The 27,786-nt window shown below is 43.1% G+C and overlaps 1 protein-coding gene across 1 annotated transcript in view; it reads right to left on the reverse strand.

Annotated features, from left to right (window-relative positions):
* Positions 1-27,786, reverse strand: part of CLNK (cytokine dependent hematopoietic cell linker) — a 160,599-nt gene that overhangs the window by 44,598 nt on the left and 88,215 nt on the right. The window contains exons 4-8 of the mRNA XM_027600401.1: positions 26,900-26,928; positions 17,674-17,711; positions 13,237-13,381; positions 11,926-12,032; positions 5,843-5,888 (exon numbers count right to left, since the gene is read on the reverse strand). Of these exons, the coding sequence (XP_027456202.1) occupies positions 5,843-5,888; positions 11,926-12,032; positions 13,237-13,381; positions 17,674-17,711; positions 26,900-26,928 (365 nt within the window). The remainder of the gene's footprint in view (positions 1-5,842; positions 5,889-11,925; positions 12,033-13,236; positions 13,382-17,673; positions 17,712-26,899; positions 26,929-27,786) is intronic.

A 27,786-nucleotide genomic window follows, 5' to 3' on the forward strand; every position in this document is an offset into this window, starting at 1 on the left:
TTTAAAGATTTTCTTTATTTATTTGAGAGAGAGAGAATGAGAGATAGAGAGCACGAGAGGGAAGAGGGTCAGAGGGAGAAGCAGACTCCCTGCTGAGCAGGGAGCCCGATGTGGGACTCGATCCCGGGACTCCAGGATCATGACCTGAGCCGAAGGCAGTCGCTTAATCAACTGAGCTACGCAGACACCTGAGCATGAAATGGTCTTAGCTTAGAGAGAGAGTCAGGAAGATGCTCGAGTGCTGGGAGAAAGACAAGGGCCAGAGGGAGCCCAGAACCCTGGGAATCTGGTCAGTTCAGTAGCCCTCTGTGGGAGGTCTGCCATGTGTCAATGACGGTGCTATAGGTTTTCACTGGTTCCCACCTTTCAAACTGACAGATACTGTATGATATAGCTGGTATCTCCTCCATTTTAGACAAGTGGAGACTAACGTGGAGAGGTTATGATCCTTGGAGTTTTCTTATTTGGAAAACAGTGGTGCTGGGTGTGAACCCAGGGCTCTGTGTCTGCAGGTCTCACATTCATGCAACCACATTTTGGCTGCTTCTGAGCATCAGAAATCAAGTTTCACTTCCGTGAGGTCATTGTCTCCCATCTCAGTCCAATGTCTCTTGCTCTGTGAAGCCTCCCCTGGAGACACAATTCTCCTTCCAGGGAGAATGAAGTATGCACTTTTGTTGAGTTCCCAGAACACTTTGTGTTGACTGGACCAGATAGTGGACTCCTCATGGTCTAAGGTCTTATGCTGTTCAATGCCTGGAACAAGTAATTTTAAACAAAGTGCCCTGTTACCCTGGAAGTTATCACACAGTGTGCTAACTCCCTTGTTTTTAATTCCTTTACTTGTGGCTACTTTATATTTCTCTTTCAGAAAGCCATATTTGTTAAAATGAGCAGTTTTATCAGATGCCCTTCCTTTTCTCTGAGCCTTATGATTTTCTGTGTATATGATGGAGAGACCAAATGCTTTCCTGTAGTCCCATAACTGAGGGGTTTTAATAAAATTTATAACATTTATAATAAATTTATAACATTAACTTTGAACTGAATATTGTTACCAATTCTTCTGTTGCTTTTGAGCCATGGGTTGTGTCTGAAATAAATTTAAATCTAAAATGATAGGAGAATAATCTTAAATTTATTTTTAATCATCTCTGTGGCCCAAGGCTTGTTATTTTTCTTTAGAATACAATCCAAAGGATGCCAAATTCCATCATTTTTGCGATGTTTTGTGTTGCCATATTCTGCCACTAGGGGGCAGTATCGCCCATCAATTCATGTCCAGCACTAAGCCTTGCAGAGTTTGGTGAGAATTTTTGCGTCCATGTTCATCAAGGATATTGGTCTGTAATTCTCCTTTTTGATGGGGTCCTTGGCCGGATTTTGGGATATAGGTAATGGTGGCCTCATAAAACGAGTTTGGAAGTTTTCCTTCCCTTTCTATTTTTTGGAAGAGTTTCAGAAGAATAGGTATTAATTCTTCTTTAAATGTTTGATAGAATTCCCCTGGGAAGCCATCTGGCCCTGGGCTTTTGTTGGTTGGGAGATTTTTGATGACTGCTTCAATTTCCTTAGTGGTTATAGGTCTGTTCGAGTTTTCTATTTCTTCCTGGTTCAGTTTTGGAAACCTTGCAGAGTTTGGATGTGTGGGATAGTGGAACAGGAGGGGGAGTTTGCAGAATGGATTTTACAGCAAAACCTTGGAAAACATTGCCAAAACCCTGGGTTCTGGTCTCTGTGACCTTGAGCAAGCCACTTCTCTTGCTAGATTTCCTTGCATAAAATGAGGGAGTTAAACCAGATTAACTCAAACTCATCTCTAATTCTAATTTTGTTGGCATCCAAATTCCTCTAAAAGCAAACTAGAAGAAAGGCCTTTGATGGCATTATGTGGAATTCTATTCTGCTTCTTTTCAACCAAGCTCATGTTTCTGGATGTACATGTTCAGTCACCTGTGCATAATTCTCTTTCTTTTCTTGGATAGTTTATTGTATTTCGTTATAAATTCATTCTTGCATATGGTATGCTTGTCACCTCAAAGAAAATTGGTTCACAGTCTGTGCTTGGTTCACATCTGAGGCAAAGAGAAATTCACTTTAACGTCCTTTATTCTCAGCATTAAGAAGCTAAGCTGCATATATTTGAACATTATAGCTACCCTTCTCTGAAAAGAAGACAGTTTCTTCTGGATTTGTGGTGAGTGCTAATGGGCTCATCATACACAAGCTGTACTACTATATTATATATAAATACTTCGCCCCCAAATAAACTTTCACCCATTTTTAGAAATGAAAAAAAAAAAAATCCAAGCTTCAGGGAAGATAAGGTCTTGAAATCTGACAGTTTCCAGATAATGTCAGAATACGATTGCAAGAAAAATGACATGAAATGTACATTAATATAAATCTATAACTGCTCAACTTGATGAAAAATATCACCATAAAATTCTGTCATTGCTGAACCACCCAATATGTTTTTTCCATGACATTTTGTGAGGATGAATAAATTATCTGAGAATGTGTTTGCATCAAAAATACAGAATTTTGTAATAAACACATAAATCATTCAAGCATTCTCCAGCAAGATGCCTGATCCTGAAGAAGGGGGTATTCATATTAATTTTGCCCCTTTGAGCTGCCTTCTTTGTGTGGTTCCTTAGAGCTCCGGGTGGTGATGAAGAACCATCAGTTAGGGAAGTGTAGGAAGAGAGGGTGTAAAGGGAATAACTCTTACTGGAGAAGTTTTTCACGCAACCGCCCCCTACTCCCTACAAGCCTCAATTCTGGGAGCTCTGCTTTCACTGATGTCCTGTATGCAGTCTACATGGGGGGGCTCCTTTTCAAAAACAGTCATATTTTTGCAGCCATGGTCTCTGTATACTAGCCTACGTTTGCTGCAAAATTGAGAGCACTGACATAAATCTGAAAGATATGCCCTTGTTGTGCTTTCTTAGGAATTAGTTTGCTTTTCTATTATGGGCAATTAATATCACATAAAGAAGCATGATCCCCTGTTTGCTTAGACTACCAGAAAGCTGAGGAGGTGAGTCAGTAGTTTAATTTTAATAGAATGTAGTGATGTGTACCCGAGGATCCTGAATTTTATCTTTGCCTTAATGTTATAGTCTACCTAGATTTACCCTAGGATTTCATTTTTATTTTCTTCTATTTTACAGTGTAAGTTTTTGTTAACTACCCCAATATCTTTGTGAGCTCAGGCAAAGTATAGATAAATATATGCATGGATAGTTGTGATACTGTGATTTATAATAAGAAATATATATTTGGTCCTAATCTCCAGGATTCTGGCACAGAGCTCATAAATCCCTTGGAATTTCCTAAGTGATGAGAACTATAAAGGTGTCTTTTCTTATGTTAAGGAGGTGACATTTGGACTGCACCTGAGGATGGTTGTGGGGGGATGGGGGAGCCCACTATGTGACTAGAGAGTGGGAACTTTCTGTACCTCCCACACTCACCCCAGGGAGGGGAGAGAAGATTGAGATTGAGTTCACTTGCCAATGCCCAGTGATTTCATCAATTATACCAATGTAATGAAGCCGCCATAAAAAGCAAAAAGGTCAGAGTTTGGAAACCTTTTGGGTCGGAGATAAAGGAGGCGGGGGGGAGGCACACCCTTTCCCACATACCTTATCTTGTGCATCTGTTCCGTCTGGCTCTCCCTGACTTATATCCCTTTATTATAAACTGTAATCTAGTGAGTAAAATGTTGCTCTCAGTTCTGTGAGCCTCTCTAGCAAATTAGTGGAACCTAAGAAGGGGGGGTTCACCTCCAATCTATCGCTGGTCTATCGGAAGCACAGGTGACAATCTGAGCTTTTGACTGGCATCTGAAGTGGGGACAGTCTTGCAGGACTGAGCCCTCAACTTGGAATCTGATGCTGCCTCTGGGTGGATAGTATCAGGATTGGGTTGAGTTGTAGACACAGCTGGTGCCCAAGGACCGCTTGGGGGTGTGGGGAGAAGTGCTCCCCCAACATGCATGTTGGAACGGGGGTTAGAAGCGTCTAAACAGACCAAAAGACATGTTGATATGTAGAATAATGGTCAAAGAAGCTTCTGCAATCAAAGAAGTGAAGTGGGATGTCTATGGTGAACCGTAAAAAAGGAAGGACTTGTGAGGTCCATTTCTTGTCTGCTCTCATTTCTCAACGAGTGCCTGTGAAGGTTCTAGAATGATGTGCAACATTTGTGTATCAAATGATTATGGTCTGATCTGGGATTCCTCAGTGCTTCTGGTCCCTTTCTCTCTCAAGAGGTGTGAAAATACTTTGTTTACATAATTCACCTGGTTTCTACAGACTAAAATACATGAGTTCATGGAGAAGAGCTCTGAATCAAGTGCTGTGAACATTGAAGGTACTGACATTTTAAGGACTAAAGAGGCACTGATTTGGAAGTTCCTATTTTGGGGGAGTTTTAGGGGTGGTATGGAAGGGAGACAGACGGGTCTGTCAGGCTGTGCAGGACTGAGAGGAAGAAGGACTTGAGAAAAGCTAGATTTTTCTGCCTCTGTGAATGCTCCTGAATTGAATAGTCATAAAAACCCTGCCCACTTCACAATTTGAAGGGGAGGAAAGTAAGACCCAGAAAGGTTAGGTGCCTCACTTAAGGTCACACAGCCAGGGAGGGGCAGAAGCTGTGTTTTGGCTATTCTGGTTGCTTCTTCCACCATGCTTCCTGTCGTGGGGATATTCTCTGTGCCCCAGGATGCCCCTCCATCCTTTACCATCTCCATCTGCCTCTCCATCCCTGGGGCACCAACCAGCATGGACCACATATTGACTGCCCTGTCCTCTGGTTTCTGGTTGGGTTTAGTCCCTGCAGGAATTCAGAGGCAGGTTGGAGAGGGAAGTTGGTGGGTGTGTGTTCCTTTGGCTTCCCCTCCATGAAGCTCACTGGTGCTGGTGGTGTCCCTCCCCTCAAGGTGGTGTGCTTTTGGTTTTCTGTAACTGTCCCCTCATCCCTTTGGGCTAGGGGTGGTGACAGCACAACTGCTCTTAGCCCCAGTTCCCACATCATCCCTACACCCTACACACCTCAGGAAATGGTTCCTTTGGTAAATAAGTTTCCTTAAGTCATCCTAATTTGGGTGCACCCTCTGTCTCCTACTAGGACCCTAACTGTTACACCTTCCCATGAAAGAAAATGTGATGTTAATAATATGTTATAGAATATAGCATTAGACCCATAAAGGATGAAGTTGATATGTTTCAAGTACTGGGAAGTGTAAGTCATTGCCATCTTTTCCAGTTGGACATTGTGGAGAGAAGATGGAGTATGGGGGAGATGATGAGAGGAGCTATAATGTGTATGATCCAATTAAATTGCTTTGGCTGTCCTCCATTTGTGCTTCTAGCACTCCTGAAATTGATTATTTCCTTTCAGCTTTCTACCTGTATCTTCATCTCTAAATTGAGTTGCTTTGCCTAAAGCTTTAAAAATCTGTTTTCATATGAATTAATCAACGTTTTAAAATTAGATTTCTATCTTGTGATTTTACTGGGGATATGCTTGGAGAAATAACTTAGTTATATATTTAATGCAACCCATATGTTTCAAAGCAATTCCTTTCTGAAATTGCACAGCTATGGAATATGAATTTTCACAATCAATTTCTTCATCAATAAGGCAAGGTGATAAAAAGGCTTAAGATGTGGAAGAGCCTTTCCGAAAGTACTTATTTCATGAAGTATAGTCCAATAGATCGTCTTTTTTACAATAGCCTGTGACCACCAACAAAGATAACCTGTGACCACCAACAAAGTTCTTGGAAGCAAAGAAATACCCTTGCATTTCAAACATTGTAACTTGACTTTACCTTTAACATGTTGGCTTCTGGAATCCTTGAAAATGGGTTTGTCCACCTGTGGAAGACAATGTGGCATCATCATCTTTTCAGTTGTGACTATGATACTGTCGAATATGTTGCCACTCTGTATGGTTACTCCCCAGGGTCAAGGCATAAGTCCCTGGACTCATCATTCTTAGAGAATCACTGTATGTGTATAGTCGGCAGTCAGTCAATACATGTAAATAAATGTAAATATGTGAAGCACCGTGCCAGCGACCAGTGTAGTGACCTCTGATGGTGTTTGGCATAAAAATACTCATGTTTGAGATCCAGTCCTGCCTCTTATTGCTGTGAAACTTTGGGAAGGCATTTGTCATATTATAAGCCTTAAATTTTTTAATCCTTTTAATAGGGAAATTAGTCAATTCAGATCCTTGAGTTATTACGAAGACCAATATACATGGTCAAGTATGTGATAGTGATCAAGCAGGCTGATGAGAGTGTGGCCATGTGTGGATGCCCGTTTGGGATTTCACCTTCATCACATGCCAGCTGTGAGAACATGGCAAGTCACTTAAACTTCTGAGCTTCAATGTCCTCATTTGTGAAATTAAGGTAACAAAAGTACTGATACGTCAAGAGGATGGGGTGATTACATAAGACACACTGTGCAAGGTGCCTAGAACAGAGAATGGCACCAATAAAGCTTGAGAGTTGTTAGCCTTCATTACTAATGTTATTAAAGGCATTGGCCAACCATTAAGGGCTCTCCAAGGGCTAGGCAAGAGGGTAAGAAGAAAATGAAGATATCATAATGATGCCCAGGGCTTTTGAAAGCCTTTAAGCCTAGGTCAGCAGTGGGGTCTATGATGGTTAATTTTATGTGTCCACTTGACAGGGCCACAGAATGTCCAGATAATTGGTTAAACATTATTTCTGGGTATGTCTGTGAAGGTGTTTCCAGATGAGATTGGCATTTGAGTCAGTAGACTGAGTGAGGCAGATTGGCCTCCCCAGTGTGGATGGGCATCAGTTAATTCGTTGGGGCCTGAATAGAATAAAAAAGGCAAAGGAAAGGAGAATTTTGTCTCTGTATGTGAGTGTTGAGCTGCGATATTGGTCTTTTCCTGCCCTAGACTGAAATTTACATCATTTGTTCTCTTGGTTCTCAGACCTTTTGGACTCAGACTAGAACTTCGGGCTAGTCTGTCTAGCTGTCTCTATGTCTCTATCTATCATCTATCTATCAATCATCTATCTATTAATTATCTATCATCTATCATCTGTCTATCATCTATCAATTATCTATCAATCATCTATCATCTATCTATCAATTGTCTATCTGTCATCTATCAATCATCTATCTATCATCTATCATCTATCTATCAATTGTCTATCATCTATCATCTATCAATTATCTATCTATCTATCATCTATCCATCAATCATCTATCATCTATCAATTATCTATCTATCATCTATCCATCAATCATCTATCATCTATCATCTATCAATTATCTATCTATCATCTATCCATCAATCATCTATCATCTATCTATCAATTATCTATCTATCATCTATCAATCATCTATCATCTATCATCTATCTATCTCTCATCTATCATCTATCAATTATCTATCTATCTATCTCTCATCTATCATCTATCTATCAATTATCTATGTATCTATCTATCTTCTATCTATCAATCATCTATCTATATCATCTATCTCCTATGGTTCTAACCCTGACTAATACAGCTTGTAATGTCACTCTTTATTGGCATCAAGTTGAGGTAGACAAGGTGGATGGGAGGAGGGAGAAGGATCATTGAATCCCCTGTTACTCCTGATCCTGTGATGTTCAATGTCTAGTTCTCTTCCCCTGTGGAACACCGAACCATAGTACATGCCTGGAATGTGTGTGGCTCTTCTGCTGGTCTATCAGTCTAGCAAGAGTTGAGTGTCCTTTGGATGTTGTTATTGCTATGGCCTCCCTCAGAGCTTCCAGTTCCTTCAGGTTACTCTGTGGAGGCTGGGGTGCTGGATGGGTTTTTCAACATTCTGTTGCACCCTCAGCTTTCAGCCTTCTCTGTGTGCCTGCCTTATGGATGGGGTCTCTCAATGCTCATGCTCACCTCCCACTGCTAGCCTGGTCACAGGAGCAGTAGAGGTTCTCTCTTTCTGTCTTAGGTAGGCCCCGTGTACTTAGAATCTCAGAGATGGGGCTTCCTCATCCTGCACTTTTCCCCTTTGGTGGCCAAATTAATTTGGTATCTTTGGACATTCGGATCCATTTGGCCCTTTTGTGTGTGAGAGCTTCTTTGCCCTGCACCTTCCCCAGCAGTAAGTGCCCTTGGATGGTGTTAGTGTAGGATCCCAGGGCTGGGAATATTTTCTGCCCCCTTCAGGGGGGCTGCTCCCATTTTCTGTCAGATAAATATTTATTCATGCCTACTGTCGGCCTGTATCAATGCTAGATTATGAGGGAAAAAGAAGAATAAGAGCTTGGATTCTAAAGGGCTCAGACATGCACACAAGTCTGGGCTCACAACACATTATAGCACATTGCAACACAGATTTCTCAACCTCAGCAGCATTAAGAGTTGGGGCTGGATGACTCCCCGCTGTGGGGGCTGCCCTGAGTATTGTAGTAAATCTTAGCAGCACCCCGCCCTCCACCCTTAACTGTCAGCAGCACTACCCCCAGTCCTGACAACCAGCCTGTCTCTGCACATTGCCAACCATCCCTTAGGGGCAAAATGGTCCCTGATGAGGACCACTGATGAGAACCACCGATGACCGTGAAATGATATGTCAAAGACCGCTTTGCACTGCTTCTTCCAGAAGGCTTCTCAAAAGCCTCTAGCTGGGCTAAGTGGTGCAGCTTCTGTGAAGCATGCTCGCCTCTGTCTTAGCACTTCGCATTACATTGGAACTGCCGGTTTGGGCCACTGCCTCTTCCATTAGACTGTGGGCACTGGCTCATTTTTCATCCCCATTGTTGAGCACAGTGCTTGGCACATAGCAAGTGCTCAGTAAATGGAAAATGGGCAGAGGCTTAGTGGTTGAAGACAGCTGTAAGCAACCTAAGGAGTCTAGGTTGGACCTGGCCTCTTGTCAGGATTAGTGAAGATGCCTTTCACAGCTGGTTGAGTCTCAGCAGAGATTACAGAGGATGCAGAACTAGTAAGAATTAACTCCTGAGAATGGGCTATAATGAAAAACAGAATCTGCTTCTCATAAAAATGTGATTGTTCAAACATTGGTCAGAAGAGTAAAACTGCCTCCTTATCTGAATTGAGGCCAAGTCTTTACTTAATGAATAATCCAACCTCCCCTCACCTTGCCCCCTGGCCAAAATTGTGCTGAGTCTCCCATATTCTCTTTCTTACATGATTTCACTTGACTTGATATGCTGAGATAATAGTTCCACTTGCAAAGTGATCTAGATGAAGGAAGAAATCTGTATTGTAACAGAAACCTACAAAGATATTATGAAGGAAATATAAATAATTAAGAGTGGAGGCTTAAATTCTGGTATAGTTGTTTTAAAAACTCCAATGAGAATTATCTTTAAAAAAATTTTTCTCGTAAAGGGATACTTACATGCAAAGGGGAATGAATCGGTGAGTTCTGGGGGAAAGGGAAGCTCCAGTTTTTAGGTGAACAGTCTCTATTCTTTAATAACCAGGCCAGAACTTGTAACTTCAGCCACTGGTCCAGTCGCTCTGCAATTCTTACTGTTTCCTGAACATGCTTTATGCTCCGGAGATGAGTGCCCTAAAGCATCTTCCTCCCTGTCCCACAAGCCCTGGGGTGTGTGTGTGGGGGGGTGCCCCAGTGGCAGATCTTGCTGACAGTAGCAAATATTCACCTGAGAACTTTGAAGACCAGGCTGAAAAAGGGTTCCATGTGGACAGAAGTCAGTCGAGCCTGGATCTCTTTTCCTATTAAACAGCTACTCACATTTCAAGATTCAGTTCAAATGATTGAGAGTTTATTTGTTTGTTCATTTTCCTCCATCTAACCAATATCTCCTGAGATCCTCTTACATAAAGGTACTGTGCTAAGTGCTGGGGCTAAAATGGTCCCTGTTCTCAAGGAGAGGTCCTCTATTGACCACTTCATGCTAGGCACCGTGCTCTGTATGTATTATCATTAACAGTGATGAGATTTTATAGCTAAGATAATAAAGGCTCAGAGGGGGTAAGTAACTGGCTCAAAGAGCTCATAAAAGTTGGAGCTGTTGGGGCACCTGGGTGGCTCAGTCAGTTAAGCGTCTGCCTTCGGCTCAGGTCATGATCCCGAGGTCCTGGGATCAAGCCCCGCGTTGGGTTCCCTGCTCAGTGGGGAGCCTGCTTCTCCCTCTCCCTCTGCCTGCCACTCCCCCTGCTTGTGCTCCCCCCACCTTTCTCTCTCTGTCAAATAAATAAATAAAATCTAAAAAAAAATTGGAGCTGTTAAAATGGGGATTATAATGCTCGTCTTGCAAGGATATTTTAAGGATTAAATGATTAAATTTTAAGGATTAAAGGATTAAATTAAATTAAGGATTAAATTCATTCATTCATTCATTCATTCATTCCCGTCGCTACTCAGGAAGACCTTGCTTGACTTACTCTTACCCTGCTTTAATGATTTTTTTCAAAGTTTTTATCACATAAAACTTAATATTTCTATTATTTATTTATTTCCAGTCTCCTCCCACCAGTATGTAAGTTTTATGAGCACAGGGCCTTTGTTATTTACTAATGCATGTGGGAGCTTATCACTGTGTCTGGTCCATGGCAGGCACTAAACACATATTTCTTGAATGCATTTGTTGAATGAATGACTGAAGTTTAGCTTGGTGCCTGTGTAAAGCAGAAGTGTTCAATATTTCATCCCTCATCCTGTTCTCCCAAGCTCTCCTGGATGTATTCTGGGTAAATGACATTGCTCGGTAATATTTGTAGTTTCCTTTGCTTATCTATATTAACAGAAGCCCTCAAGTTAAATAGATAGACAATGTGAACAAATAATGCACAAGGAAGAATGCGCTATAAATATTTAAAAGCGTGTTCATGCTCACTAATAAATGTGGTACAGATTAAAAAAAGGGACAGTGAAATCCCTTTAAAAATGTGATTAATAAAGTAATGGCCAGTTTTGGTGAGAGTCCTGTGAGGTGCACATTCTCATAGAGGGCTTCTGGGAAGGTAAATCGAAGCAATTTTTCAGGGAAGAAATTTCACAATTATGTACCAGAGCTTTTTAAAATGTTTTCACTCAATGGTTAAGTAGGTTAATTAAAAATCCCATAATGGGGTATGATATATCCATAAAGATTATGCCATTAATGCTTGTTTATCATGTGGAAAATCATTTTATAAGCAGAACTTAATAAGAAAAGAAAAAAAATACAGGTATATGTGACAACGGGACTCTCTTGCATGAAATATGTCTACACAGAGAATACGGACACAAAATGTCACATAGCATCATGCCTGGTAAACCCTGAATCTACAGGGGTGATTCATTTGTATTTCTGCATGAAGGAAATAAAAGCATTAGCAAAAGTGTTATTAAAAATGAAATTCTATATATATGTTTAGAGCATTTGTATTTACAGGGTATTTTCACAGGTCTCTTGTAATGTAGTGTCCAAACGGCCTTTTGAAGTAAAACCCGGTAGAGATTTTTAGTCCTGTTCTACAGATGGGGTTACAATGGGGCTCAGAGAGGTTGTTTGACTTACTTCTTACCACCCAGTTACCAGCTGCCAGCATTGGGCCTACAATTTGGGCAAAATGATATGTTATTATCAACCAGATCTAAGTCCAAATTCTTCTGGAGGAGAATTTGGAGGCAAGCCTCAGGTGTGATGTTTGTGAAGAGTCTCCGCCCTGACTCCTCACAGAAAACCTTCCCAAATGCTAGTTCTCATCCCTTCTTGGTGCTCCTTCCCCTGGACCAAGGTGTCAGCAGTTATACAAGCCAGTTCCCCCGCCCCTCGCTGAACTCAACGTGCTCATCACCCTCAAGATGCCTTGGGACTGAGAGGTGGGGAAGCTCCCAGCTGCTAAGAATTACCCTGCCCATGTTTGGTTCACATGGCCAAATCTATACTCACTTTTTCCAGCCCCATCTGTGTGTGCCAGGGATGGCGCTCTGTGGGGACAGAGGTCTTGGTGTCTAAGGGATGGGGAGTGTCCATCACACCCTTGAAATAGCGTGTGTCTGTGAAAAGAGAAAAATTCAAAGTCTTACCTTAGGTGGACTCAGCACATTACAGTTTATAAGATATGTATATATACCAACTCATTGAATCATCACAACGTAGGTATGAGGCAAGCAGCTGTACTTTGACTGGACAGATTAGGAGATGAAGCCCAAGCAGGAGGACGTGTATTCCTCCCAGTCCGTATGTGTAAATACCAGAGTCTGGACTTGAGAATCCTTCACTCTCTCAGCCCCGGAGGCTCTTGCTCATCCTTCAAGCCTTGTGCTGTGTCATGTTCTTTGCAAATCTTTCTAGATCCCACCCACCAACCCCCACCCCTGGTTCTTCTTCCTATATTGCACACCTACTATAGCCTGTCTCATTTATCTGTTGATCTCTCTGCATCTGCCCCTGGATTGTGACCTTCCTGAGAATGGGGATCATGCTTTGTTGATCTTTGTGTTACTTGATCAGTCCTAACACCATAACTGCACACAGCAGATACTCAGTAATTGCTTGCTGAGTGAATGAACGGAGGTGTTTCATCATTATTTACAAGGTGATTCTTTCCAAAGAAACTTCTGTAGACTCGTCTCAGTGGGTCAGGTCCTCAGAAATCACAAGTGCTTCCTCCTCTTTTCCCTTACAGCCCTGTTCTGTATCTACAATTCAGAGAACTTGCTGAGGCTGCCCCGTGTGCCCCAGTTGGAAAGAGGCAGGGTGGATGTGAAATTATATCTTCCCTACTCTTAAGAAGCTTGGCTTTGCTGCCATGTCCTGGGGCTGCATATATGCTGGCTACCTATAAAACAAGTCAGGCAAGTTGAAAATTCTTCCCTTTCCTGGTACTCTCCATTATGCAAACTCTGTCTTAAGTTTCCCATGCTGCCCACAGCCCTGCCTGTCCACCCTCTGCCATGCTCACCAGTTGTTCCTAGGACTCAGGAAGAACATCCTGATAGTAACAACCTGTAGTTATAGAGCTCTGACACTGTGCCAAGTCCCCTGGTGAGAACTTGAAAGAACTCTCAGAGGGTAATTTCTGTTATTATGAACACCATTTTCAGGTAGAGAAAATGAATTTTTTAGGCTTGCTTAAGTAGTAAGCCATGGAGGCAGGAGTTTAGCCTAGAGTTGTTTAATTCAGAATCTGCGGCTTTAATTGCTGTGCAGTATTGCGTCGTGGATGTGCATTCCCAGATTTTAGACCCCAGATGTTACCTGCATATTCTGATTCCTTTATAGGCCTGGCTGGTAATATTTGTATCGATTTCCACGCCTCTACCACATGAAGCTCAGGGTCTTCGTAGTCACCATCCCTGTAGTCTTTTGCTCCATCCAGAGCTGCCACAGCAAAGTTCCTTTCCTAAGCAGGAGGGAGTGGTTGAGTGAGTCAAGGGAAGGTACAGTCATAACAAAAGTGCTCGCTAGGGGAGTGGTATAGATTCTCTTAGCTGGAAACATTTAAGAATCTGGGATCTGGGCAGTTAAATTCTTGTGGTAGGCAGAATCCTAAAGATGTCCTCAAATATTCCCATTCTTGGTTATTCGATCAAAGAATAATCTGGGTGCTGCTATGAAGGGACATTGAGGATGTACTTAAGATTACTCATCAGCTGTCCTTAAAATAGGGATATTATCCTGGATCACCTGAGTGGTCCAATGTAATCACATGAGCCTTTCAAAGCAGAAAGGAGATCTATTTGCAGATGATGGGATCTTGAATGTAGAACATTCCAAGGAACCCACTAAAAAATTACTAGAACTAATAAACATTTCAGCAAGGTGTCAGGATATATGGTCAATACACAAATTTCAGTTGTATTTCTATATACCAGTAATGAGCTCCAAGTCTGAACACTGGGGATGGCGGGATTGGGTACCACTCAGTAAGAGATGTAATCATCATCACAGAAATTCTGGAATCTGCACCTATGTGTTAGGATTTGGATTCAGCATGTGCTGTGTTTCAGCCCGGATACTAATCTCAGTGGTCTTTCATACAGAAAGATCCCTTGTCTCTCTTAAAGTTTCTTCTAAGACTCCAAATGGCCATGGCTATGAATAACAAGTCCAGTTACAAGAGATTTTCAAGCACATCCCCCAGTTTGGCCATCGTGATTAAGAACTTATATCTTTCTTTTACAAATATAGAACCTGGGAATGGTGACTTCTGAAAGCCACACAGGCCATGGGTGCCATCAATGGGCAGAACCAGGTCTTCTGCCACATCCACACTAGAATCCAGCGCCAGGTATTAAAATTGTTCTGAACCTAAGATGAAGAGCGAAGAGTCTAGGGTATTTCTTGCGTTGCAACATCCATAATTTTGACTTCTAACCAGAGAATGCAATGGCAAACTGTGTGAGCCTGGCCTCAGAGCCCGAGTTTTTAAGCTCCTTTGTTATTCTGCAGAGAGCATTTCACTTCTTCCCAGCCAATCCTAGTCACACTATGGGAATTGGACAGCCCACTAACTCTTTCTTTGGACTCCCAATTATTTTATAGTCAAAGACTGAAGACTTAAAGTCAAAATTACTGCATTATAGCCTTAACTATATGTTTTTTTTTCCCATAGTAGATTCTTAATATATGCTTGTTAAATAAGCAAGTACATAAAATAATAGATTTTAACTAGATTTACAGTGTAATGATGAGTGTGATTTAAAATTTTTCATTTGTACTGTAATTTCTTCAGTTAGACATATCTTTATTGGAGGCCACTTCAAATTTATTTTTGAGTTAGATGATATACACATGCACTAATACAATCACCCAGAATTAAAGTGATGTTGGCAACCAAAAGTTAAATGAGACAATGCATGTAAAATTTTGAGCAAAATGGCTGATGGTCGGCACTCAATAAATAGTAGCTATAAATATTACTGTGGCAGCTATACTAAAGACAATTGCAGAAATTCAGAGATAAAGCAAGGTCACCGATCCTCCTCTTAAAGCCCCTCTAACGTTTGTTAAAGACTTTATATGTGCTAGATGCTTTATGTACTTTATTTCATTGTATAAACACAACAATCTAGGAGGTGGTTTTATTATAGTGGAGGGACTTGGAATTAGAGGCTTGTGTTTAATTTTCAGCTCCCCATGATTCCAGTTCTCTAGTGTATGTGAGCAAGTTGCTTACCAGCCCCAAGCATCCAGGTGTATGACTTTTTCCATCACTGCTCTGTCAAAGCCGTTTGGTACAAGTAAAGACACCATCCATAATGGGCCTGATTTCCAGGCCAGCAGCAGTGCCATGGGGACTCACCAGCCCATCTGGAAGGCCTTTTAGGCTTTCCTTGGGCTCTAAGTAACTCTGCTCATTTGATGCAAGAGTAAGTCTGTGTTCTCCCTGGGACAGCATAAAGGAGGTGGGCTCCCTGAAGACTACAAGTTTGGCTTTCAGTGTGCTGCCCCTGATTCCTACCTGAGCGCTCCTAAAGGAAAGCGAGGCTCGAGTCCTATAAGAACTGAGGGCTCAGGCAAGTTATGACATTATAAAATTCTAGGGGCTCAAGTCTAAGAGAACAGGGACCAACCCAGTGACCCAGCAGTAGGAACAGAATAGAAAGGGAGAGCTTGATGACCCAAAGGAAAGAGGTTAGGTCCCTGAACACAGAGTTGGAGTGGGATCATTGGAAGTGTTGCATGGACACTGTGCTGTGCCCCTAACAGCCAGGCATTGTGGCTATGAAACCCTGCCTTCTTGGTCTGGTCTTAGGAGTCAAGCAGGGCTCAGACAGGAGTTCTTGGGTGGGAAACCAGGTAGGATCAGTCTGCTTGGGGGCAGCATGGATTCAGGATGGAGTCACCCACTGCTAGAGCTAAACTGTGGGTCCACTTTATGACCTTGGGGAGGTTACTTAACCCCTCTGACTCACATGCTCAGTCTGTAAATTGGGGATGGTTAAATCTGCTTTATTTGGTTGTAGTCAGAGATTAAGTGCTGTCCATAAAAGTTCTACTTTGACACCTGCCCATGACAGGAGCTCAGGACATGGTAGATCCCTTCTCTCTAGTTAATGTACTGAGTTTTGGTAGAGCTGAGTGCCCAGAGCAAAGCAAGGCTGCCAGGAGGGGAACTCCAGGGGTTTTCACAATTGACCTGGCAAAGGGGGGGAAGGTGGTCAGGCTGTTCTCCACCAGAACTGCACAAAGAAGTAAGTTCTGACCTGGAGCAACTCCTTTTGGGATTTGACAGATGGATATTTGTTGCATGAGCATCATTAACGTACTATTATGGCAACTACCAAGACTCCACAGAGCACAATCTCTTTGGGAAATCTTGGACCTGCTAGAAGAATCTGAGACAGAGCCCATCTTTAGTCTGGTCCCCTTGCTAGACTTTGTGGGGTCAGGACACAGAGGGACACCAGGAGGGACAGCAACCAACCACCCCAGGTCTGTAGAGAATCTACACACCAGACCCTGAGAATCTTGCCCCCAGGACCAAATATAAATATTTTGGCTTATCTCTTTCCAGAATGAGAAGGAGACAGAATTTTATTTTGAATATAATGAGGTACATTTATTTATCTAATAATCTATTACCTACCTACTATCAATAGCAGGGATTCTTAACTAAAAACTCAGTATTTTCTGTCCATAAGTCTCCTACTTTATAAAATATTTTGTGATTGATTGATTGATTTGTTGATTGATTGATTAAGTGTGTGTGTCCTAGGGTGAGGATCCATAGCTTTAGTTTGATTCTTAAAGAAGTCTTTCAAACAATAAAGAACCAGTGATTTTACAGGCAGATTCTCTCTCTCCCTCTCATCTACCTATTCTATATATCATCTGTAGACGTGCTAGTTAAAACTATTTAAATTATGTACAATTTAACAATAAACTTATAACATTAGGTAGCTGAGTTCATGTTATAAATTTCAAATTTTCTTTAGTCATTAAAATTCTGGTCAGTACTCTTAATGGCTTCATCATATGAATACATCATAATCTAATCAATGTTTTTTTTCTCTCATTGAATATCTAGAATGATTCCAGTGTTTCTGTTTAACTGTATTTTTATAAAATATAAATGAGTATGTTTACATATTAATCCAAATTTCAGATTAGTTTCTTAGTTTAAATTCCCAACCATAGGATTATTGGGCCAAAGAAAGTGGACATTTTTAGGTTGATTGGTTATTATGAAACGGCTTTCCGGAAAGTTAGTTCCAATTTAATATTTCACCATGAGCCTTAGGAAGTGCTTTTCTCATCACACCCTTGCCAGCACCATGTGGTGACATTTTCATCTTATTTCATCTTCGCAGTGGCCATGTGAGTTAATTTTTATCTGCATTTCATAGCTGAGGAATTGGAAGGCAGTTTTTTTTTTTTTTTTTTGCCTGTCTGTCTATTAATGCCTTATTATCCACTTATTTTTTCCAATTTAATTGAGAAATAATTGAGATACATCACTGTGTACGTTTAAGGTGCACAGTGTGATGGTTTGATTTACAATGTATATTGTGGGAAGACACTTTATACCCAAGAACTGAAATGCAGGTTTCTCTGCTAGGAAATCATGCCATTTGGAAAAGTTTGTTGTTGTTGTTGTTGTTTTCTTTAAATTCACCAAGTACCTTGAGAAGAGCCACTCACTTTGTAATGTCAAAACAGACCAGTAGGGAAAGGAAGCGGCTGACTTACACATTCGAGAGGAGGCTCGTCGACAGCCCGGTACTGGCCTGCCAACAGAAGTAGACAAAATGTTACTGCGAAACACGGAGAAGAGTGGGGGCGCCTAGGTGGTACAGCCGGTTAGGTCGCTGATTCTTGGTTTCCACTCAGGTTGCGATCTCAGAGGTTGTGGGATCAAGCCCTGTGTCCAGCCCCGCATTCTGCACAGAGTCTGCTTCGGATTCTCCCTCCCTCTGCTCCCTCTGGCTCATGCTCTCTCTCGCTCTCTAAAATAAATAAATAAATCTTAAAAAAAAAAAAAAACAAACAAACACTTTGAAAAGAGTGGCCCTTGTGTTTCTCTGGAAATTTTGTGCTCATTGCCATTAATTTCTCTTGATGGCGATTGCCTAAAATGCAGTGTGTAGGTCTGTACCTCTCCTTCTATCTGCTGCTCTTGCAAAGCAGGGTGATGAAAAAGGAGGCTAGACAATTAAATCCAAACTAGGAAGGCTCGCTTCTTCTATGGAGGGTCAGCATCAGGTTAGAAGGACATGCCTCCCCCCCCCCCCCCCCCCCCCCCCGCCAGAAGCACCCAGTCATGACTCTGAGGGCATCTGGGCCCGTGAAGAGGTTTCCTTGCCCCTCCCCCACCCCCTGGCCCACACATTGCATTTGCTGTAATCTGCCATATGTCCATCTCCTGGAACACATTGGAAGTATTTCACGGGCAAGGGGGGGATAGGTCTACTCACTCATCTGTCCCCAGCTCCAGGCACAGGGCCCAACATTGAACACATGAATTCTTTTTTTTTTTTTTTTAAGATTTTATTTATTTGAGAGAGAGAGAAAGAGAGAGATCAGGAGGGGAGCAGAGGAAGAGAGAGTCAAGCAGACTCCATGCTGAGCACAGAGCCCAACATCGGGCTGATCCCAGGACCCAGAGATCAGGACCCCAGCCGAAATCAAGAGTCGGACACTTAACCTAGCTGCCCCCCTGAACAAACGAGTTCTTGACAGGTGTTTGTTGAGTAAGTATTATTCATGTGAGTTCTGCCAATGCTTGACTTGGACTTGTTTTATGGAAGATTGCCTGGGGGTTGTCTAGTGCACTCGATCAATGCTCTGCTTTAAACTTTACCCTCAGATGATGCAGAACCACCAAAGAACTGCTCACATGATCTGCAGGGTTTTTTGCTTCCTCTAGACTTAATTTTCCTAAATTGCATTATAGTGTCATGCTGTTAGTCTACATTGAGAAACACCAGAAGCAGAAAATGTTCTTATCACATCCTCTTTATTAGCACATATGTGAGAAGTTTCAAGCGGGTCTCAGGAGCTGCATGCTTCTCAATGATTAGTTTGCTTTGATTTAATGGAAAATACCAATTTTATAAGAGATTGCATTTTCCTTCCTCCTTTGGCTGTTAAGAATCTCAGGGCAAATTTCTGGCCTGTGTCCAAGTCACGCAGAAGACCACAGGATGATATGCATTTTTACATCTTGCTCTGGCTTCATGTTCTTAGACTTTTGCCCCTCCACCCCGAATTCTCTTACCATACCAAAATATGCAATTAATAGCTGGGGATTTGTGTTAGCATGCCCAAGCCTTGTATAGAGTGTAAAGTGTAAATTAATGAATTTGGCTCAGTGGAAACACAGCTCTCTGGAATTTGCTTAGGACCAGTGCATCAGGGAAGTGTTAACTAGCCAAAGCTAATTTCCTTGAGATAATGAGTAGGCAGGAGCAGGAGTCTGTCTGCACCTGCCGCCGGGTCCTAGCCTATCCCGGTGGTAGGACTTGCAGCTACCACTGTCCTGGGGCACCAATGACACCTTTCTGACCCAACACAATTACACCCCTACCTAGAGCCGTGGTGGAGAAACCCACAGGTTTTCCAGCCTTTCACAGTAACAATCTGTACTCTCTCTTGAATTGAGTTAAATTAATAAGGTCACCCTTAAGGACCAGCTGGCCTGGAAGGAACAAATGAGCACTGAAATTTTGGGGATCTGCTCTGGCCCACAGGACCTAGGAAAGCAGCTCCACTGTCTGATTCAGAGTTTGATACAACTTCATTTGAGGAAATTGGCCTCATCGAATGTGGTCATTATACCGACATCCCCACAGAGAGCTATGGGGTCTCTTCCTTCATGAGCTTGCAGCCTGAGACTCTCCTGGATCCCCCAAATATGTTTCCTGCCACTTCTGAGTCTTTGCTTGGGTTTTTTCCACCTGGAGGCCCCACCTCCTCTGTGTTGCTTTCCACAAGGCTCGGTGCCCTTTGGGATCCTCCTGGGGCTTCCCTTTCTGACCACGCTAGGTGACTTTAATGTCACGGAATTGTCAGGACAGTTACCTTCTGTCTCACTCACTGACACCTAAATAAAAATAGGCAGCATGTACTCGCCCCCCCCTTTTAAAAAAGATTTTATTTATTTATTTATTTATTTATTTATTTATTTATTTAGCACCTGAGCCGGGGCAGGGGCAGAGGGAGAGAGAGAGAATCTCAGGCAGACTCTGCACTAAACATGGAGTCTGACATGGGGCTCGATCTCACGACCCCAAGATCATGACCTGAGCCCAAATCAAGAGTCGGACGCTCAACCACCCTGGGCCACGCAGGCCCCCCTGTACTTGGCTCTTCTTTAGGGAAGGAGTTGTCTTTATCTGCTGCAGTACCTGTGTTACTAGCAATGCAGTTTAGAAATGGAATTTTAATAAAAGCGTAGTTTGAAAACTGTAAATCAGTTCATGTCACTCATGGTCCAGGGAATGCCCCGTGGAATCCAGATTCTCTGCCGTGGCCCCCAGCCCCCAGCACAGGCTGGTTCCTGCCCCCTCTCTGATCACATCTCTTTCTAGTTTCTTCCTCGCCTCTGAAATTAGCTACATCAGCTTCTTTTCAAGTCTCTCCAGTATGCCAAGCTCCTTCCACCACAGAGATCTGCACGCACTGGGCCGCAGTCCAGAACATTCTTTCCTCGGCTCTGCCTATGTCTGGGTCCTTTTCATCCATCAGATCATGTCTTAAATGTCATCTTCCCAGGAGGACCCTCCCTGACCACCAGCCTTAGGTAAAAATGAAGGAGCACCTCTCCAGCCCCGGTCCTCACTACCTCAGGCAGCTCACACGGCTTTGAGGATGCTGTGAGGATGTGCACTGAGCCCCATTTCCTCGGCTGGCACACATTTCCCAGTGTGCCTTGCACCGGGTGGCCATGGCATGGTGCCCTAGCCACTGGGACACGGTGGGTGCGTGTGCATCCCTCCTGGGTGACCCGCTTGACCCTCTCCTTCTCTTGCTCCTCTCGACGCTCATCTTGCCTCAGTGGCTGGGTAGAGATAAAAGACCCCGAGGTCTTCAGGGATTATAGGTAAAAGGAGAGTGAATCCCGAATGAGCGTTTGGGGAAAAGACTTCCTTCGATCCACATTGGATTGCGATGTGAACAAGAAATAAATCTTGATTTTATTAAACTACTAACATTTGTAGTTCATGCATTATAGATGTTAGCCCTTCCTGATTAATACACTCTTTTTTGGTTTCCACATAGCATGTAGGGACAAGACAAGCCAATAAATGTGCTCCATAGTTACATACTCTGGTGCCTGCCTCCCCCAAGGTGGTGCTGAGATTTCAGGCCCTTGATCACTCCTGTAACCCAATATATGGCAGGTGCGCAGCGAATGTACAGTGTGGAAGCACTCCAGCATCGAGAACCAGCGACAGAAAAGCAAGTAGAACCCGATCTCCTCCCTGGCTGAGCGAGCTTGACACTCCCTCCCGCGGGCCCCAGACCCCCACTGCAGAGGCACCCCAAACCCTTCCAAGTCTTTGAGTCTTCCTGGGGCCGAAGGATAGGCTGGCTCCTCTGAGAGAGCCATTTTCTAAAAAGACGAAGGAAGTTTACCCAGCAGCTTTTCACATCATCCTGGAAGAGTTATGCTCATGTGTCTGCGGAGGGTCATTCATCAGCCACTGACACCAAACCGCTCCGGAGAACAACCGACTCTTGCGTTCCTCTGAAGGAAACAACATCTCTTTACAAAAGACAACATTCCCTTGAAAGTTATTTTTAGAAGGGAAGTGAAGATGAATATGTGTCATCTCCGGACGTTTCCCAATGACCCCAGCCCTTGGCTATCAGCTTGGACACCTCTTCTCAGGACCAGAGAAGTATGAAAAAGGCCTCTGGCCAATGGCCATCCAGTTACGGTCCCCTGACCACTTGCATCTTGGGTGCGTCCAAAAAAAAAAAAAAAAAAAAAAAAAGAAAGAAAGCAAAACCGGGCCCCAGTGCAAAGCAGTTACTTTCTGCACAAGCTTCTGTGGTGACATCTACTCGCACTGATGTTGTAGACCACTGACTTAGAAGCTCCAGCTCCTTCCCATGGGAGACGGGCCAAGCAAGTCAGATAAAGTTAGAGAGAAGCTCACACTATCTGCACTTGTAAACATGTCCTTGAATGGAAGCCCCTGGAAGCGCAAGGCTGGTGCATTTCAGTGTCTTTACTGGGACAGGGGTGCTGGCTGCGCCCCCAAGGGCCGGCTCCATGCGATGGTCGCCTTCAAAGGCAATCACCGGCTGAAACAGTTCCCAGCAGGTGCCGTCAAGACAATCTGCTTCTCTGGTGGGAGAAGGGAAGTGAGAGTAGGGAGCCTGCAGCGCTTTAGAAGTTCCTGTTTCTCTGGGAAGTGGAGTCACTGGGCTTTGCAGATGATGGCATTCCCAAACCAGCCGGGTTCCCCAAGCAGATGCAGCTTCTGTTTTCATTGCAGTCACAAGATTTTGGAGGGCAGAGGGTGGGGAGAAGTATGGTGAAGGTGAGCGTGGGCTCCGGCTCCAGAGGCTGCCCCTGGGCTTGCTCATCAACACGTGGTGACAAGGGAGAGGCCAGTGGGTCCCAAGGACCCATCACTAGGAACTCCGAAGAGGAGACGGCTGTGTGTCTCCCCACGTCCACTTTGCCCATCCGTCCTGGAAGCCCTGACTGTCAGCTGCGTACATGGGCACCTAGACCAAGTCCTTGCTACACATTCCGGTCTTCCTCACGGTCATGTGTGCCCATGACACTAAGTTTTGGTAAATGGAAGAGGCAGAGAATCAACTCACAATTTTCAGGAAACTTTCATTTCAAATTGTTGGGCACTGTTGATTTCTTCTTTTTCTTCCCTTCCTCCCTCCTGCTGCCTGGAACATGGCTATCACTCTTTTAGGCAATGGGATTGGGGCCAATACCAGGGAGGAAGCAGTGTCTCTGAGGACCTGGGGGAGCAAAGCTGCCAAACAGCCTTGCACGGCTTACCTTCGGACTTGACTTACGTAGAAGAAAATAAACATGTCACATTTAAGTGCCCGTGATTTCTTTCTGAACATGTCTTTCAGCCTTTACTGTTTTATCTCCTTGTGGAGGTCAGCTTTGGAATTCACCAAAAGTGTAGTGGAGCCTCTGATGAAAGTCATGAACGCATACGTCATGGGAGCTGAATGAGACGTTAGAAGTTCTAGGTTTAAAACCTGGCCCGATTCTGGCCCATAAGCCTCAGCTAACTATCAGCTTGTAGAACGAGAAGAGTAGTGTCTGCCCCAAGCAGCAGTTGAGAAGTTTGAAAAAATAACCCTCTGGCTGTGTGTCCCCTCAGTGGATGGCTGTGTTTCTCATTTCAAGTTCAACTTCATGACCAAATCTTTTTCATTCAGTCCAGATTGTGAGTCCTCTGCTTTCAGATCCATATTAGGAACTTGTTCGTTACTGAGTTCTCATTTTAAAACAAAAGCAGTGCCTTTTTCAACATTCAACTCCGTTGACATGGCTCTGTGGATTCTCCCCAGTGGTCCGTCAGGCCGGCGCCCCGTCCGGCTGTGAGACAGGGTTGGTTGACAGCCTCAGTTTAAAGATGAAAACACTGCTTGCCCCCAGCATGAACAAGAGTACTGTGGCAGATCTGAGTTCTATGCTGCTGACCTATTCCCAGGGGATCTAGCTTCTCTTAGGCTCAGTTTGACTAATCTATACTGTATTATCAGCTCCCGACAGCTAAATTAGAGACGTCTATAAAATGCTTGGCACAAACGAGGGACTCATTATGTATGTTAGTTTCTTTCCATTTCCTCTCATTCACAGGGCCTAGGTCTCACTGATATCGTGGGAGAAGGAGTTTTCAATTTCTGGGCTCCAGACCTATGGCCCCGGGTCCTTTTCCCTACCTGTGCTGCTTTCATCAGTGTTTGTCTTTTAGGAACCACAAGGTTTCTTCTGAAATTCAAATAAAATATTCTGAGACAGTTGTTGTCCTGAGAATTGACAGCAGCTTCTTGGTGGAGACAGTCTTGATAGTTTCCTTTTTATTTATTGTTGCTTCAACCAGTGATTTTCCAAAGACAGTCCTAGCACTACATGAGCTGGCATTATCTTGGGAAGGGCAAGGACTCGCTGGTCTCACTACAGACCTGGGAAAGCACAGACCCTGGAGTAGGCTTGAGAATACACATTTGTGACTATTGCGATTCTGATACACATTTTATTTTTTTAATTTTTTTAAAGATTTTATTTATTTGAGAGAGAGAGAATGAGAGATAGAGAGCACGAGAGGGAAGAGGGTCAGAGGGAGAAGCAGACTCCCTGCTGAGCAGGGAGCCCGATGCGGGGCTCGATCCCGGGACTCCAGGATCATGACCTGAGCCGAAGGCAGTCGCTTAACCAACTGAGCCACCCAGGCGCCCTATGATACACATTTTAAAGACAACTCTGAATTCCTGTGTTTACCAATCGTGGGCGACTTGAAATCCTGGCTTGTGCTTAGGAGACCTTGGGGAACACCTTTTCCCAGCAATTCAACCATCAGCCTTTTACGCTGTTTCCGTCCACCCATTTTGCCAACATCTTGGGGGGAGAACCAGCCTCTGCTAAATTAATACGAGTGTTGCAATGTCTAGAAATGGACCAGCAGGGGGCATTGGAGGCTCACGCATCCCGTTCTTGCCTTTCCTTAGCCTACTTCTAAAATCCTTATTAATTTTTCTTCTAAAAGTGGGGAAAACCAACTTTCAAGACTGCTTTCCTTAGGAAAAAACAAAAAGCAAAAAACAAAAACAAAACAAGTGCTCCTGGACAAAATGGAACTTCTTGTCCATTTAATTGAAACAGCCAATGTATATCTTTATCAGGGTTCTCACTGTGTCCGGTACCTTAAGAGCAAAGGACCGCTTTCTAAATAGGTCTATCTTCTTTAATTTCCTTCTTTAATCAGGGGATGGAGAGAAACTCCTGAGTTTATTTTATGGAAAAACATGGCACTGTTCTCTATAAATCAGCCTCACGGAAGATATTGGTATTAATTGATTGTCCAAGTTTAGACATGTGTCTGTCTTTTCCAGACCTAGAATATATATATAATATATAATATATAATATATAATATATATATTGTTTTTAGCATACAAAATATATGCTACTGTAGAAAATATATATTGTATATATATTATATATATATTGTTTTTAGCATACAAAAATATATGCTACCGTAGAAAATTTATAAGGTACAGATAAGCAAAAAAGAAGGGAATAAAAATTACTATAAAGTCCCCATAACAAGACGACCACTAAAAATATTTGATCGTAGCCTGATCACTCACACACATACATGCACACATGATATAGCCTATGTAGGAGGTCTGGGCACACTGTTTCCTCACCTGCTCTGTCATATAATAGCATACTATAACATATCCATGTCGATAAATATGCTTCAATGTCATCTTTTTTAATGGCTATATAGTATTCTCTTCTATGGATGCCCCACCATATTTTCAATTAAGCCCATGGTAAAGAATTGCAAACAACTTAAAAATATCTAGAAATGTTATAAATATCGTGGCGAACAGCCTGTTATGTGAATCATGTGTATCCTTAATTATATCAGTTCTGTTCTATTTTAATAGATAATTGCCATGGTTCATAAACATGCATAAGCTGGGGTGGTGTGATTTGCTGTTAATACTTTTGGCAGAATATAGATTCCAGTGCGTAAAGGCAGGCCTGGGCAGCTTTATCTCAATCAGCTCTCTTGGTGTTTTGATTTGTTTTTGTTTTTTGTCCCCCAACCCTGCTTCTGTCTCTTGAATGTTGTTAATGAAATGGAATACCCACCTGTCAGTTTTTCTCTATCTTCAGGAATGTGGAGAGCGGGTGAAGGGAGAGGGGTATGGGTCACGTGGTTTATAACTTGCCAGCCACCGCATCAGATTGGCAATTTCCTTTTCAGGCACCATCCCCTTTGGAAGTGTCTAGAGTACCCCCAAGACTCTAAGCAGGTAGTGGGAAGGGATGAGAGGTAGCAAGCCAGTGGAGGGAGGTATATTTGGGATCAAAGACTCCAGTACAGTCTGGAAGTATCTACCTTGACAGAATGCAACCTTTGTTAGCAAAGGACTGGGAAGCTTTACTAAAAGCATTTTCTGTAAGAAGGATTAGAGCTGGGTGCTTGTTTCTTATTTATATTCATACTTGCAATTTTGATTTTGCTTTTCTCCACTTCTCATGGCTCTTTGGGACATGCTTAGTGCTGGCTACATGCTCCAACATGCACCATTATGAACCTTGGAGTTCATTTGCAGATTGCATCACTTCCTATGATTCTATCCCTTCTTTGCACACTTCTTGTCTATTTCTCACTTTATTCTGTCTCTTTGCAGCCATCATTTATGGCCACCAGCTTTCTAGGGACGTTCTATTGGACTTTCCCTGAAATAATGATGCTCCAAGATGAATAGTACATACTTTTACTCAAACTTTAATGGGATCCAGAACTAGGCTCTAAACAAGATGCAAGAGAAACATAAAATTAATCAGTCATCTGCTCAACACATATTTTGGGGGGAAGCCATTATATAGAGTTCAGTTGAACGAGCGCTACCGAGTGGCCACTGCGCTGACGTTTAGGCAGACTTTCACCCATTTTACAGATGAAGGAACTCAGGCCTGGAGGGATCTGTGCTCTGTCCCAGGCTTCACAGCTAAAAAGTGGGGAGCCAGGGTTCCCTGCCAGCCTACCAGCTTTCAAAGCTTTTGGAAGTCACAGACCAGGCTGCCCCCCAGGAGCAACCAGAGGGAGAGACCTTCAGTGGCTAATGCCAGTTGGAACAGGCTGATAGTTTTATTGAAGGAAAAGCAGAAAAGAATGGAAGGAAGACTAACAGTCCTATGCTGACATTTCCACTGCTCAGGCGACGGAGGACCCCTGACTCACCTGCGGTGCTGTTGATTCGAGGCCATGACCTAGGGCAGAAAAGAGAACCAAGGTCAGTGTCAATGGCATGTGGGTCACACACCTTCCCCAGAGGACTGGGCAGCTATCACATGCATTTCCCAGATCAACCTACGGAACGATTTCCTCATGTTCATATTGTTCTAGATCTAAAACAACATCTCATTACAGAGAATCTGGAAAATAGAAAAATGCACAGAGAAGAAAACAACTCCGCCCCAGGTAATATTTTGGCAAATCTGCCATACATATGTGCATGTGTTTAATGATGAGGTGTATGCGTACATCTAAACATATAGCTGCATAAAAATAGCACAGGAATGTATGGGCTGCTGATGTTAAAAATGCGCTATGTGTCTCTAGCTATTATTCAAAGACATGATATTTATTGGCTGTGATTTTTTAGAGGGGACATTTAGGTTCTTGCTAGTTTTTATTATTGTGAATAATGTTGCAGGGAGCATCCGTGCTTGCATTTTTCATCTAATCCCCAAATATTTCCATGGAGAGACTCCACCAAGTGCAGTGAAGGGGTCAGGCAATGGGGGTCTTCCAAAGCCCTCACTGTAGATCACTCAGGTGCCTTCCAGGTGGGCTGGGTCAATTTAGGTGCTAATCCACAGAGAGGAAAGTGACCATCTCGCTGGATTTCACCACCCTTAAATCCATCCTTTAAAATGATTCTACTTGGCACCTGATTCCTTATTTTACCTGTTTTACTTCCCTGATGCCTAGTGAGCCTGAATTATTATTATTATTTTCCAAGTGGTTTTAGGCTACTTGGATTTTTTCTGTTGTGAGTTGTCTGTACGTGTGTTTGTCCATTTTCTAGTAGGGTCTTTGCCTGGCCAGCACATTCACGTTGGACA

Source organism: Zalophus californianus, chromosome 2 (genome assembly GCF_009762305.2).
Source record: "Zalophus californianus isolate mZalCal1 chromosome 2, mZalCal1.pri.v2, whole genome shotgun sequence".
Classification (NCBI taxonomy): Eukaryota; Metazoa; Chordata; class Mammalia; order Carnivora; family Otariidae; genus Zalophus; species Zalophus californianus.